At 47.0% G+C, this 13,887-nt stretch overlaps 1 protein-coding gene across 1 annotated transcript; it reads left to right on the top strand.

Moving 5' to 3' along the window:
- The first annotated feature begins 2,240 nt into the window (after positions 1-2,240).
- Positions 2,241-13,648, top strand: Mtnr1b (melatonin receptor 1B). The gene is made up of 2 exons (XM_032911328.1): positions 2,241-2,463; positions 12,777-13,648. The coding sequence occupies exons 1-2, from the start codon at positions 2,241-2,243 to the stop codon at positions 13,646-13,648; spliced, it is 1,095 nt and encodes a 364-aa protein (XP_032767219.1).
- Positions 13,649-13,887: the final 239 nt, after the last annotated feature.

Genomic DNA, 13,887 nt, shown 5'->3' with positions numbered 1-13,887 from the left:
CCAACAAGAGCCCACACACTACAGAAATCTGCTTTTCAGGCTGGGCCATAGCTTAGGGAAATAGTCATTCTTATAAGCACAAAGCTCTGAGTTCAATACCCAACACTCAAGACAGAAAATGAGGGGACATCTCATCTCAAAACACTTGCTTTTAGAAATGAAACAACTCCCATGATTTTACTTCTCTCTCTAGCTAGAATGGTTCGTTCCAACTCTCCCTGTGTCCTGAGCAGCTCTGGTTTTGCTGATTGACACCCCTCAAGTGGCTGGTTTAGTTTAAAGTCATACACAGGCACACTCGAGGTCCTAACATGACTGCTGTGCCTCCTAGGGAGAATTTTCACTCTCTGAAGTGCTATTTCATATCTTCTCCTGTATTTGAACCCTCACCCCATCCCCAAAACTGGTTTATGAGATAGCCTTAAACTCCCCAAGAATACAGAATCTGAAAGAAGCCCAAACTTTCCCTCCAGTCTAGAAACCCTTCTGAATTTCTGAATTTGGAGCTGGCTTCAGCCTTCTCTGTGCCCAGGGGAAACACCACCTCCTTTCACTGCATCATCCTTCCCAGGATGGAGATGTCCTCTCCTCACCAGGTGTACAGTGTCCTTGTCCTCACAGCCGTCCTTCCTCTGCCTTTCTTCTGTTGATTTCTAGGAAGAGCGGGACTTATATAAAGTCGAATGTAAAAACTAGCATTTCAGAGTTGAGCCTGCAGCTTGGCAGTAGAATGCTTGCCTACCATTACAAGATTTGGAGCCTCAGAACTGCCAGATTGATTACTTAATTAACTAAATCTCTTTTATCAAGCTAGTTCTGAGTTCTATCAGATGTACTAAGATCTATCACAGATGAATGTTAGACCTCATGAATTGAACAGAATACTACACACTTTCTGTATGCATGGTATCTGGATTATACTACGTTCTTTTCTTCCACTTAACATACACATGCATTTGAAGGGTGTGTGTGTGTGTGTGTGTGTGTGTGTGTGTGTGTGTGTGTGTGTGTGTGTGCTGGGTATATATGTGTTACAGTTCTTCTGTCATGTGGTACTTTTGAGGTTAATCCATGCAGTTGTGTTTACAAGCAGTTTTCATCACAGTGTGTGAAGTTGACTCACCCACTCTGCTGTTGGTAGAGGTCTGTTTGGTTTAGGGTTTGGGCTGAGACTCACAAAAACTGCTGTGGAGAATGTGGGATAAGCGGTTTGGAAAAGATAGCCTTTGTTCTCATATCGATCGAGCTTCATTCTGAATTTCTGCTTAATCTCAACTGCCCATCCTTTGACGGGGGCACAGGTTTAACTTTATAAAGCAGGCACAGGTGCCTATCCTAAAACCCCACCTCATTTGCCTTGTCCTTGAGGCAATATTGAGATCCCATTTGCAGTCTCTTGATAAATTCAGGTTTCCTAGTCATGTGGGGCCAACATAAGTGGCAACATAAGGAGGTCAGGGAGCATCATAAGTGGCCAAATTTCCTTCCATCCTGTGCTCATGCTTCCTGCCCTCCTCCCAAGCCCACATTATAATTAACTCCACTGTGGACCATGGAGCCATATAAGCACCATTCTTAAACCAATATCCATACATGTATTTGTTTTCCAGCACTAACCTCGTGGTTATTCACTCGTGGCTACTGGATACCTTCCCTGTCACTTCCCAGAGCTCAGCACTATTGGCTTCATAACTCTGGGGTTGATCCCCACTCCTCAGGAGTCATCTGCTCTTTAGAGCAGCAGCTCCTAGCAAGGGGGTCTCAAACCCCATCCTTCTGATGATCAGACAGCTCGAACCAGCAGCATCTGCTCCAGCCCGCAAAGGGTGTCCCCAAATGGACACAGCTCCTCCACGTAGTAAAGGATCTAGCTAGTCCTGGTTTTTAGGGGCCCAGGCCTTACCAACTAGGCCACGTAAGGTGGGCCAGACACTGGTAGACCACCTATTGATGGGCCAGACACAGGCTGTTCTCTGGCCGCAGAGCAGAGCAGAGATGCTCGCTGTAGTGCTGTTCCTGAGCATGCCACTGAGGGACTCATTCCTCTCCACAACACCTGAGCCCCAGTCCTTGTCTGGATCTTTTATTTCTCTCCGCCCCTCTGCCCACGTTCAATTAATTGTCTCCTCTTGGTCCCTCCCCACAGCCTCTTCCTAGCATTTGCTGGGCGGGGAGGGGACAGCGGGAGCGCCCCCAAGCAGTGCACACCTTGGGCATCTATCCCGGGCTGCAGCGTCACCATGCCTGAGAATAGCTCCGTGGCCAACTGCTGTGCGGCCAGCGGGCTGGCAGCGCGCCCTAGTTGGCCCGGGTCAGCGGAGGCGGAGCCCTCTGGGACTCCCCGGGCACCCTGGGTGGCTCCCGTGCTATCTACAGTAGTCATTGTCACCACAGCTGTGGACTTCGTGGGGAACCTACTTGTGATCCTCTCGGTGCTCAGGAACCGCAAGCTGCGGAACGCAGGTGAGTGTCAGCTTCCTTGAGGCTGGGATCCCATCGCACCCCGCCCCGCTACTGGTTCCTACCCTGAACGTTAGATCCATAAGACCTCCACACACACCCGGCACCCACAGGTCCCGTTCTCTTTTTAGTGGCAGGTGTCTCTTTCCATTCCTTCCATCCTAGTCCCAGACTTTGGTTCTCTGAAGAAGTTAAGGGAAGTTCTGGTTTCCTCCTGCAAAGTTAGTCTGGAAGCTGCGCAGGACACACTAGGCACGTTAGTGCCAAATTGAATGAGCCGGGCTTTCCTTGAGCACTTGTTTGTGGCAGAATGTGAGCACTGTAGCGCTACACACTGTGGCTACCCATGGCATTTCAACTGTTTCTGGTAGATGAGGCCCCCTTTGGCCATGGAAGCTCCTGCCCTGTGACAAGCAGCCCTCTCCCTACCTGCCAAACTGACTTCATACAGGAGGTCATTTAAAAGCCTTTGCTGGAAGAATGACTGGACACTGTATGGACCTGAGTAATGGGTAGATGCAAGCATTCTCCTAAGCTTTGTGTCAAAAATTCATCCCGTCACTAGAGGATCCAATTCCAAGTAATTTAGACATTTGCAGGTGAAGCTTCCATTCTGAATGAAGACAGGGAAATTGAGGGACACCGTGAGAACTTAAGCAATGATTTGGCTAAATTATATATCAATCCTCAAAATGCTTTTCCATTCCACTCTATTCCCATTTCAACTTTTCCCTGCAGAGCATCAAAACTAGAGACAGGGGTGTGCAAACTCAACTCCTGACTGGGTACTGCAATGTGTGACCAGATGAGCCTGAGGTGGACCTCAGTGATACACTGGTTAATTTTGCGATTCTTATCTTGCGTGTTAGGGCCAACTAAAGTCAAATAAGGTGTGAAAATAAACCATGGGAAAGCCTTTCTGAGACGCCAGGCTCTTGGCAAAAGCCATTCATACTAAATTGTATAAACGCCTTGGGGAAAGAGAGAGCTGAGAATTTTATCTATAAAAGAATCCAGGAGCAAAGTGTGAGTTTTTAGTCAGCCTGTGGGAAACCTAACATTACCAAGGAGCACGAACTTCACACAGGCACCAGTCAGTAGGGCTTGTGTTTCCTGGAATACCTTTGCAAGACATCATTTTAGCTTAGGAAAATGAACCTGGAATAGCGAAGAGTTACTGCTAGAAAAGTGTGCTTTACACACGCACGCACACACGCATGCATGCACGCACGCACACTCACGCTGCCCTAATATTGCTACCTCAAACATTCATCTCCTGAACAGGAAGGCAGGTGTTCTGTGGACCAGTGTGCCTAGCCCTCTAGGTCTTCATACTTTGCTCCTGGACCTGCTGGATACCCAGAGAAGCCTGCTCAGCCCTCAGATTGTCTGCCATGAGAGAGGCAGTTGAGGAAGTGCTCACTGCTGCTTTTTGCCTGAGGAAGGTCTGAATCCTGCCCCTTTTCCACCCCACGCAGGACTGTCTCACTCTGTGTTCCAGACCCGAGTGTGCAGCCAGGCCTGGGGAGAAGGTGGAATTGCTGGTGCTTCATCCTGTTCCTCCTATCCCCTGCTGCCTGTGCACTAGTGCCCAGCACTAGAGAAACAAATTAGCATGCTATGCAGGAGCATTAATTCCTGCCCTGCTGGCAACTTGCAGTCATGCAGTTTAATCAGTGTTTGCTTGTGCTTGTTTGCTTTTCGTTTCTCCTCACCATCATCATCCTCATCCTTTTCCTCTCCCCCCTCCTCCTTATTTTGTGCTAGAAATGGACCAAAGAATCACATCCATGCTAGGAAAGTACTCACTATGTGTCATACGCTCAGCCCTTGTTTAATGCCTGTTGGCTTTATTGGTGACAGTTATTTTTTTTAAATGTAGTGTTGTCTTTAAATGACCATGGTAGAGTGATATTTCAAAATGCTTGAAAACCTGCATTCATTTAAAAAGTCAGAACCTATACACTCTTTATTAGTCATTTTTAAACTAAAGTTATCTTTACTTCAAGAACAACTTCTCTCTGATTTTCTGTATTCCTCCATTCCCTTAATCTGTCAGTACTGCTGTATTTCTATAGTTATGTTTCCACTGCTATGAGAAAAAAAAAACAGCATAAGGAAGGAAAGGTTTGCTTTGGCTCATGATTTGAGGTGCAGTCCATCGTGGTGGGAGAGCATGGCAGCAGGAGTCTGAGACATGGGTGGGCATACTGTCTCTACAGTCGGGAACCAGGAAGAGGAGAATAGTGATTCTCAGCTCAAATGCCTTTTTGTATCTGGCCTAGGAACCACTCCATATATTGGTGCTCCCCACATTTAAAGTGAGCCCACATCATTCAACTCAATCTGAAAACATCTGTGTCCTGTAGACAGGGACAGAGGTATGTCTCCTGGGTAATTCTAGATCTTGTCGAGGTGACAATCAATATATACCATCATAAAATTCTGATTATGCATATAAAGGACATTTACTTCCAGTAACCAAGATGCAATGCCCTGAGGCTCCATCATGCTTCCCAGGAGACATGAGGACTCCTTACTGACTGTCACAAGACCAGTTCCATTGTGGGAGCTGTGGGGTGTGGGGGGCTTGGGGACAAAGGCATAGATTCAGTGAACCGACCACTAAGAGAACAGCCAGGTATGTGCCATCCTTTCTATAAGCCAGAGCCTTACCCACAGTGCCTTGTCACCTCATATTATCCTTCCTGAGGGCAATGAAAGCTCAAAATATACCTCACACTGTCCTCCTAAGCCCGTATCTGAACTGGTCGTGAAAGCCTGCCTGCGATAGCTCCTAGGTGGCTGGAATCCCTCAGCAGCCTCAGCTGTACACAGTCTCTAAAACTTGTTCACCGTTGCCTCCCGGTACCTCCTTGATACTCTGTCTTGAACCACCATCAGCTGTCTCAAAGGCTGGGGTCTATGGCTCCATACATAAGGCACTTGATGTGCAAATGTAAGAGGAACAGAGTTCAGATCTCTAAGCATCTACATAAATATTAGGTGGGCATGGTGGCTTACTTGTGATACCAGCACTCTGGGAGCAGAGACAGGATCCTTGAAGCAAGCTGTTTAGCCAGACTAGCTGAATCAATAAACTCCAAGTTTAGCAAGTTACCTTATCTCAAGGTGGAAAGTGGAAAGCAATCAAGGGCACTGATGTCAAGCTTTTGCCTACACACACACACACACACACACACACACACACACACACACACACACACACACACAGCCTATAAAACATGGGGTTCTTGCTACCACAACCACTCCTCAACACAAAAGCCTATGGAATAGCATTGCCCTCTGTGCACCCCACCATTATCTCCTCTCGAGCAGCATTAGTAATGCACAGCAATGTTCCTCACCCTGAGATCCTGTTACCAGTCAGGAGCCATGATCTGACAATGGAAGAGAACTCTTAGTCCTCACTAGTTCCCTCTGAAGAATTCTCAGCTTCCTAGGGACATAGAGATTCTTCTGTCTAACTGCCTTCATTTCCAAGGCACTGGCTTCTGTACTTAGACACTATGTCCTGTAGGACATGGTCTGTCATGACTGTGGCATCTTCAACTCACAGTGTAAAATGTGAATAGCAAAACAGGTAAAAGTTAGGGAGCGAATGACTGGGCAATTTTATTCCTTCTTTGTTGTCTTTAGTCATCAGAACTATTGCAGGCAAGAACAGGCTGCAACGTCTTATGTAAGGGCACCCTGTGAGTTTCCCAGGAGGATTAAATCACCTACCTTCACATGTGTTAGAACACACCCCCATCAAGACTGGGCATATGGCTTTATAGCTCATGTCCTACCTCATGGGGAATCCTAGTTCGACCCTTGAGCCAAATGTTCAGTTCCTTCAATACGACTGATAATAAGACAAGGACAGTACTCATAAATAATAGTTGGCATGGTTGTCAACTAGCAGAATCAAGGAGACAACCTCTGGGCAGACCTGTGAGGGAGTCTCTTGATTAGGGTAATTGGAGAGGGAAGATCCATCGTGGGTGGCTTCAGTTTGTGGGCTGTAAATAAAAAGAAAGTGATCTGACCCCACCATTCAGCTCCTTTAGCTTCCCAACTGGGAATGGAATGTGATCCACTGCTTCAGGCCCTGCTACCATGTCCTCCCTACCGAGATGGACGGTGCCCTGGAAGGCAGCTGTAATAGACCTCTGTCTGTTTTATGTCACAGAAACAGAAAGCAACTAAAGCAGTGACTGAGTATTTCTCCTGGGTCAGACAAAATCTTCATTTGAGAATCAGACAGAAAAGGGAAGAGGATGAATGGATGGGAGGAGGGGAGAAAGAAGAGGGTCCAATTCACATGATAGACTTCAGTGAAATCTATATGAAACCAACGGGTAGATACAAAAAAGTGCACCAATAAAAATAAAATACTAATAAAATTGTAAAATTCTACAATCCCTCCTCCAATGGATATCCCTGTGCAAATATTACTGTCTTTCATTCCTTGAAGTCAAAGCTGATTGAGAGAACAGGCAATAGACCACCATTTTATTCTCCTGTAAAGAGCAGAATTCACCTTGCTGATATCTTGGCTGACCTCCTCACTGCTGAGTTTTGCTGGGTCCTATTTCTGCCCTTCACTTGTGATGAACATCGATTCTCTACACCCTTGTCAACTTCTATCTCTCCCCTAGCTTTCTTGTCCTCTGGTTCTTTCTCTGTTATAGACTCATATGACCGGATACTTGTTCCTTTATCTGGGAGATTAAAAATTGTCTGGCTAAACTTAGGATTCTTACAAGAAGTGCCCAATGAACACTACAGAACCTGGCAGCACATTTGTTCGTGTTCTGCTGTTACTGTTGCGTTTGTTAAATAAGACAGCACTCATCCTGGGTTCCAGATGAGCTCTTCCCATCATTGTTCGCTGATACCCTACCAGCTCTTCTTTCAAATGTGTGCTTCATACCCTCTTAAATATGTCTTTTTTTCTTTAAGGTTATGAAATATCATCTTTGGTATTTTTCAGAACACTATTAATTTATGTAATCAAAGCAAAAACAGTTTTATCTCAGCCTTTGTAGGAGTCATCCTGACACCCTGAGGGTTTTTTTTTTTTTATAAATAATAGGACTTTGAAAGAAAACAATTTCTGCCCTCCAGGAATTCAAGAAGCTAATTAGGAGATTACTATAAATTTATCCATTGCTTTGGTACTTGTAAGGAAACCGAGTTATTAATAAAGTGAGTTATTAATAAAGTATTTGTTCAATCTTTTCAAAAGTGCTTATACCCAAATTGTTATTAGAACGCTTCACGTGATTCATGTTGGCATCACTATTGCTAACCTTTCATGGTAAGATCCTGTTTGAGGTGCACTGCCATTCTTGGGTGGAAGCAATCTTGTTGACAGGTTTTGGGGAATTGTTCTGCCTGACCAGCACCATCCATTTTCATTGTCTGATTTAGGAACTTCTGCTCTTCCAACCTCCTTGTTCTGACATGGACAAGTTGGCCAACGTCCCTGTGTTGGTACATCATGACAGGTCTTTCTATGAGCATGTCATTCCCTTCCTATATATGAGAGACAGCATCCTGTACAGTCTATTTAGATAACTGATGAAGGAAGACTGATCTGAAGGTGATTACCCTCTCAGGCATAGCCATCGGTGGACTTCTCTCATTGACCTGTGCTTTCATTCACTGGCCGTCTTCTCTGTGTGGGCATGGATGCCCTTGGATTGCTCACTACCCATCCCTAAACCCCTAGCCCAGGCAGAACTGCTATGAGAAGATTCCCATGGATACCTGTCAAATAAATGACGGACTTGAAGCTCAGTGCCAACAGCCATTTTAAACACAAGTAAACTCTTTAGATTTCGGGGGTGAAAAAGGAAGCCAGGGACAGAGGTCACTTTGCTTTCCAGAGTTCTATCTGATGACGACTAGACAACATAGCACTGACCTCCTCCTCAGGTACAGAAGTCCTTGAAAGGAGAAAGGATGAGAAGGTACTATCCTGGGAGACATGCTTTATCTGTGAATAGTGGAGGGGTTCTACTTCAAAGAGCACAACCTGCTTGAGGCAGCCCCTTCCCACTGGCGTACCTTGTCTGAAAGAGGCAGGCAGAGGAGTCACTCTGAGACCTGTATATGATGTTCATATACAAGCCACTGTACAAGGTGAGGAACAGAGCTCCATGCCGGCTGATTGATTTCTCACCTGTTTGGGAAGGAAATTGATGGAGCGGGGGTCTCCTGAATCTCATCCAGTGCGACTCCAGCATCTCAGCATCTCACAGATGGGCGACAACGTAAGATCCATAGTCACCTAATTGGGATTCATGCCAAGAGAGTTGGAAGGCAGTAGGACCACTGGGCAGATGACTTTCCAGCAGGGATTGGTGGATGTCAGCCTTTTAGGAACAGCCGGCTTAATCAGGGAGAGTAATTGAATCACTTTCCACGTGCAGCTAATGCGTTCTGCTCGCTATTTACAAGCTGTTTGCCGCCTCTGGGGCATTATTAGGGGACAAGGCACATTAACGCAGCAGTTCTTGCTTTAGCTTTCCCAGGGAAACACTGGTAGAGCTGGCGCCAGTTTCCAGCCATTTTTGACTTTTTCTGCTCACAATAGTACATGCCAAGAGACTGTTTACTGTCCATCCTGAAACTGTCAGGACCTGTAGCAACCAACCTTCCTATGTTAGTGAAAGAAAATGTTCTTTACAAAATCACCACCAAGGACTGTGTTGTGGGTGTGGTCTCCAGCAGAAGAGGGAGGGATGGTTGATGAAGAGGTCACAGAGACTAATTGCCCAATGCTCATGACTAGAAATGAGCAGAACTAAGTGTATCTCAGGCGGCTCCAACCTCCAGCACCTCCTCCAAACTGATAAAGGAGCCTTAAAACCCCAGAAGAGAACGTAGTCGTGATCCTCAGTGGAAGCCAAGAAACATGGACTAGGACGTGTCCCCGCTTTCTGGGGACTCAGTGCAGTTTGAGCCAATGCATCAACAGCTTTTCTAGTTGCTGGGACAAAACACCAGACACTGGCAGCCTGGGGGAAATAAAGGTTTGACTCATTTGAGGGTGCAGCTCATGATGGGGGAGAAAGCATAGAAGCAGGATCATGACAGACTATCACACTGCAGTCACAGCTAGGAAGGGGAGAGTGGTGAATGCTGCCTGCTCTCCTGTTCAGTCTAAGATCCAAGCCAAGGGGATGGTGCCACCCATATTCAGGGTATGTCTTTCCCACTCAGTCACCCTAATCTAAAAACACTCTCAAGACATACTCATGGACACAACCACTGAGACTGAGAATACATCGCAAAGACACCAACCAGAACCCCCCATGCCCTCAGTTGTGTGTTTCTCACCTTGTAGTAACAACTGGAAAGGAAATAGGAGTTTTAGCTCACAAAATAAATAAAACCCTTAAACAACAGAGTAGGATGAATGCCCGCCCCTCTCCCCCGAGAAGCCTAAGCAGGATACGCTGTCCCTAGACATCTTCCTTGGGTGATCCTTAGACCCCTGCACCATGCCTCCTCTCATCCCATGTTCCTCATCAGGGTTCACCCCTTTACCATCCTGTCATAGGCCCTGGCCATTTTGGATCCTGCCCTGGCTCTGATGCCAGTGTACCTGCTGAGGTCCCGAGAACTTCCGTAGTGTGGTGGGACTTCTTTTCTCTCAGTTCTGAGCTGGCCTGACCTGGAGTTTTGAAGTGAAAATAAGTTCTATCAGCTGTTCCCTACCGTTCAGTCTTCTGATAGAGTGAGCACGTGTGTGGAGACGCGAGCAGGCTGGAGCCAGCCATTTCCCAGCCCAGTGTTTTAACGCATGCGAATGGAGTCTGCTTCGTGTGACAGATGAATTTCTGACATTTTTACAGGCCTCAGCCTATCCTCTTCCTTCCCTAACGCTCACAGAGGTGGGCTCTCTGTAGGATGAGGACAGATGAGGGATGGAGGTGTAGAATGATGATCGATTTGGAGGCAGGTCGGCGCCCCAGCATCCCGGCCATCTTGGAAGTCCCTTCTGTGAATTCATTCTACCCTCACACTGCACTCATCTGTCCTACGACAAGCAGGAGGCATTTTGTCACCTGGGCAGAAGGTTGAAAAGACTATGTCCTGTGTATCATGCCACTGAGAAATCCCTTCCACGGACAGCCTGCTGTCTTTTGAGCACACAGCGAATGCTCAGAAACTCAGGGCCTGGTGAGGCATGGTGGTGTTAGGGAAGGGCCGCTCCTGCCCTCAGCTTCATGTTGAAACCCTTCAGGTTCCTGGTGCTTTGCTCATGGTGCCCTGATGTTCTCAGACAGCATAGCTGGAGACTCAGGGCTCCATTCAGAGGAGAACGCTCAGAAAGCCAGGAAAGTGCAGGCAAAGGAAGAATGGCCATCACCGTGTTCCTCCAGTGCTTTGAGAGAAGAGAGCAGTTGGGTCTCTGTGTTAGGGTTTTGTTTGTTTTTGTTTTTGCTTTTGTATGTTTGTTTTTTGGTTTTTTGTTTTTTGTTTTTGTTTTTGGTTATTTTTTTGTTTTTTGTTTTTTTTTGTTTTTTGTTTTTTGTTTTTTCTGTGATAAAACACTATAACCAAAAGCAACGTGGGGAAAGGGGGGTATATTTTAGATCCCATGTTCTGTTCACAGTTCTTTATGAAGGTACATCAGAGCAGAAACTGAAGGTAGGAACCTGGAGGCAGGAGCTACAGCAGAAGCCATTAAGGAATGATGCTAAGTGTCTGGCTTGCTCCTCATGGCTCAACCTGCTTTGTTTGTTTGTTTGTTTGTTTGTTTGTTTGTTTAAATACTTTTAAAATTATTTTTTATTTACATTACATCATGATCACAACCCCCTACTTCCTCTCTCCCCAGTCGAACCCTTATAGATCCCTCCACCATTCCTTCTCCTCAGAGAAGGAGAGCCCCCCTGGGCATTGCCCCACTCTGGGGCATCTAGTCCCAGCATGTCTAGGCACATCCTATCTCACTGAAGCACAACCAGGGAGTCCAAGTAGTGGGGAAGGGGATCCAATGGCAGGGAACAGAGACAGAGATGCCCACCATTCCACTTGTTACTGGAAGCACGTAAACACCAAGCTGCACATTTGCTACAGATGTAGAGGGGTTCTAGGTCCAGCTCCTGGATGACCCTTGGTTGGTGGCCCAGGCTCTATGAGCTCCCATGGTCCCAGGTCAGTCGACTCTGTAGGTCTTCTGTGGTGTCCTTAACCTTTCTGATTTGTTCACTTCTATCCCCCACTCTTGTACAAGACTCCCCAAGCTCTGCCTGATGTTTGACTCTGGGTCACTGAATCTGCTCCATCTGCTGATGGATGAGGAGACAGTTATGCTAGGCTCCTCTCTGCAAGCATAGCAGAGTATGGCGAACAGTGTCAGGGGTTGGCTATCATACATGGGATGGGTCTCGAGTAGGGGCATTCATTGGTTGGCTGTTCCCTCAGTCTCTGCATACAGCCTGCTCTTGCTGGGCCCTCACGCATCACTCATGAACCAAGAAAATGCCCCTACAGACTTGGCTATAGGCCTATCTTATGGGAGAATTTTCTCAATTAAGATTCCCTCTACCCAGATATGTGTCTAGGTTGGCGTCAAGTTGACAAAAGCCAACCAGGACACCGTACCTCTGTGCCTGTCCTGGAAGCAATTACTTGAGAGTACCCATTCCACTGGCCATTGCTCTCAAAACACCTACCACAAGGTACGGTGATTATCAATGCCTTGCAAGTTACCAAGGGAAGCCCATAAGAACCTGAGTAGACAAACACAAATGCAATTTGAGCTCTCAATTTTGTCTCCAAATGACACGGGATTTCCACTTCCGGTGCTGATGAAAGTGATTCAGAGAAAGACAAAATGCTGTGTACATGTCTGTGTGTGCATGTGCATATGTGTGTGTGTGTGTGTGTGTGTGTGTGTGTGTGTGTGTGTGTGTAGATGCAAAAGTAAGTATGGGTATAGAAGCCAGAGATAAGCCTTGGGTATCATTCCTGTACTCCTGTATTCTCAGGTACCATCTACCTCATATTTTCAGTCAGGATCTCTTATTATAGTGGAACTCACTCATTAGGCTAGTGGGCCTAGTGGGGGTAGTTGGTGAGCGAGCCCCAGGGATCAATCTGCTTGTCTTTCCCTGAAATTTTAAGAATCATCACTATGCCTGAATTCTTTTTAAAGTTCTGTGAATCAAACTCAGGTCCTCATGGTTGAGTTGCAAGCATTTTACCCACTGAGCTATGTCCCCCATAAAAAGTAATGATCAGGAGTTGTGGGGCCCCTACTGACTACTAATCTGTGTTTCCTGCTTCAGGTAATTTATTTGTGGTGAGTCTGGCCTTGGCTGACCTGGTGGTAGCCCTGTACCCTTACCCACTCATCCTTGTGGCCATTCTCCATGACGGTTGGGTACTTGGGGAGGTCCACTGTAAGGCCAGTGCCTTTGTGATGGGCCTGAGTGTCATTGGCTCTGTCTTCAACATCACAGCCATTGCCATCAACCGCTACTGGTGCATCTGTCACAGTGCGACCTACCACCGAGTCTGCAGTCACTGGCATGCTCCCCTCTACATCAGCCTCATCTGGCTTCTCACTCTGGTGGCCTTGGTGCCCAATTTCTTTGTGGGGTCTCTAGAATATGACCCGCGAATCTATTCCTGCACCTTCATCCAGACAGCCAGCACCCAATACACTATGGCTGTGGTGGCCATCCACTTCCTCCTTCCGATCGCTGTGGTGTCCTTTTGCTACCTGCGAATATGGATACTGGTGCTCCAGGCCCGAAGGAAGGCAAAGGCTGAGAGGAAGCTACGTCTGAGACCCAGTGACCTGCGCAGTTTCCTAACCATGTTCGCAGTGTTTGTGGTTTTCGCCATATGCTGGGCCCCCCTCAACTGTATTGGCCTTGCAGTGGCCATCAATCCAGAGGCAATGGCTCTCCAGATCCCGGAAGGGCTTTTTGTCACCAGTTACTTCCTAGCTTACTTCAACAGCTGCCTTAATGCTATTGTTTATGGGCTTCTGAACCAGAACTTCCGCAGGGAGTACAAGAGGATCCTCTCGGCCCTCTGGAGCACTGGGCGCTGCTTCCATGATGCTTCCAAATGCCACCTGACTGAGGATTTGCAGGGCCCAGTGCCACCTGCTGCCATGGCCACCATACCTGTCCAGGAAGGTGCTCTCTAGCCTGCATCAGCTTGTGGACCTAGCAGCAAACCTGTGAAATGAGCAGAATGGAATTGCTGTCAGTGCTGTTCAATTACTTGCTCACACTGCAGCCCACAACTGGTGAACTCAAGTGACCACAGGGACAAACCTGCAGACACTCCTAGTGGCAGACTGGGCACTGGATTCCAATTGGCTGGGACAGAAGTCAAGCTGTACTCATAAGATGTCATTTTCCCTGCCACCTTGACCTGTTACTG

This window comes from Rattus rattus, chromosome 8 (assembly GCF_011064425.1).
Source record: "Rattus rattus isolate New Zealand chromosome 8, Rrattus_CSIRO_v1, whole genome shotgun sequence".
Classification (NCBI taxonomy): Eukaryota; Metazoa; Chordata; class Mammalia; order Rodentia; family Muridae; genus Rattus; species Rattus rattus.
The sequence above is the reverse complement of the archived record's forward strand: the minus strand, read 5'-3'. Positions and strand labels throughout refer to the sequence as shown.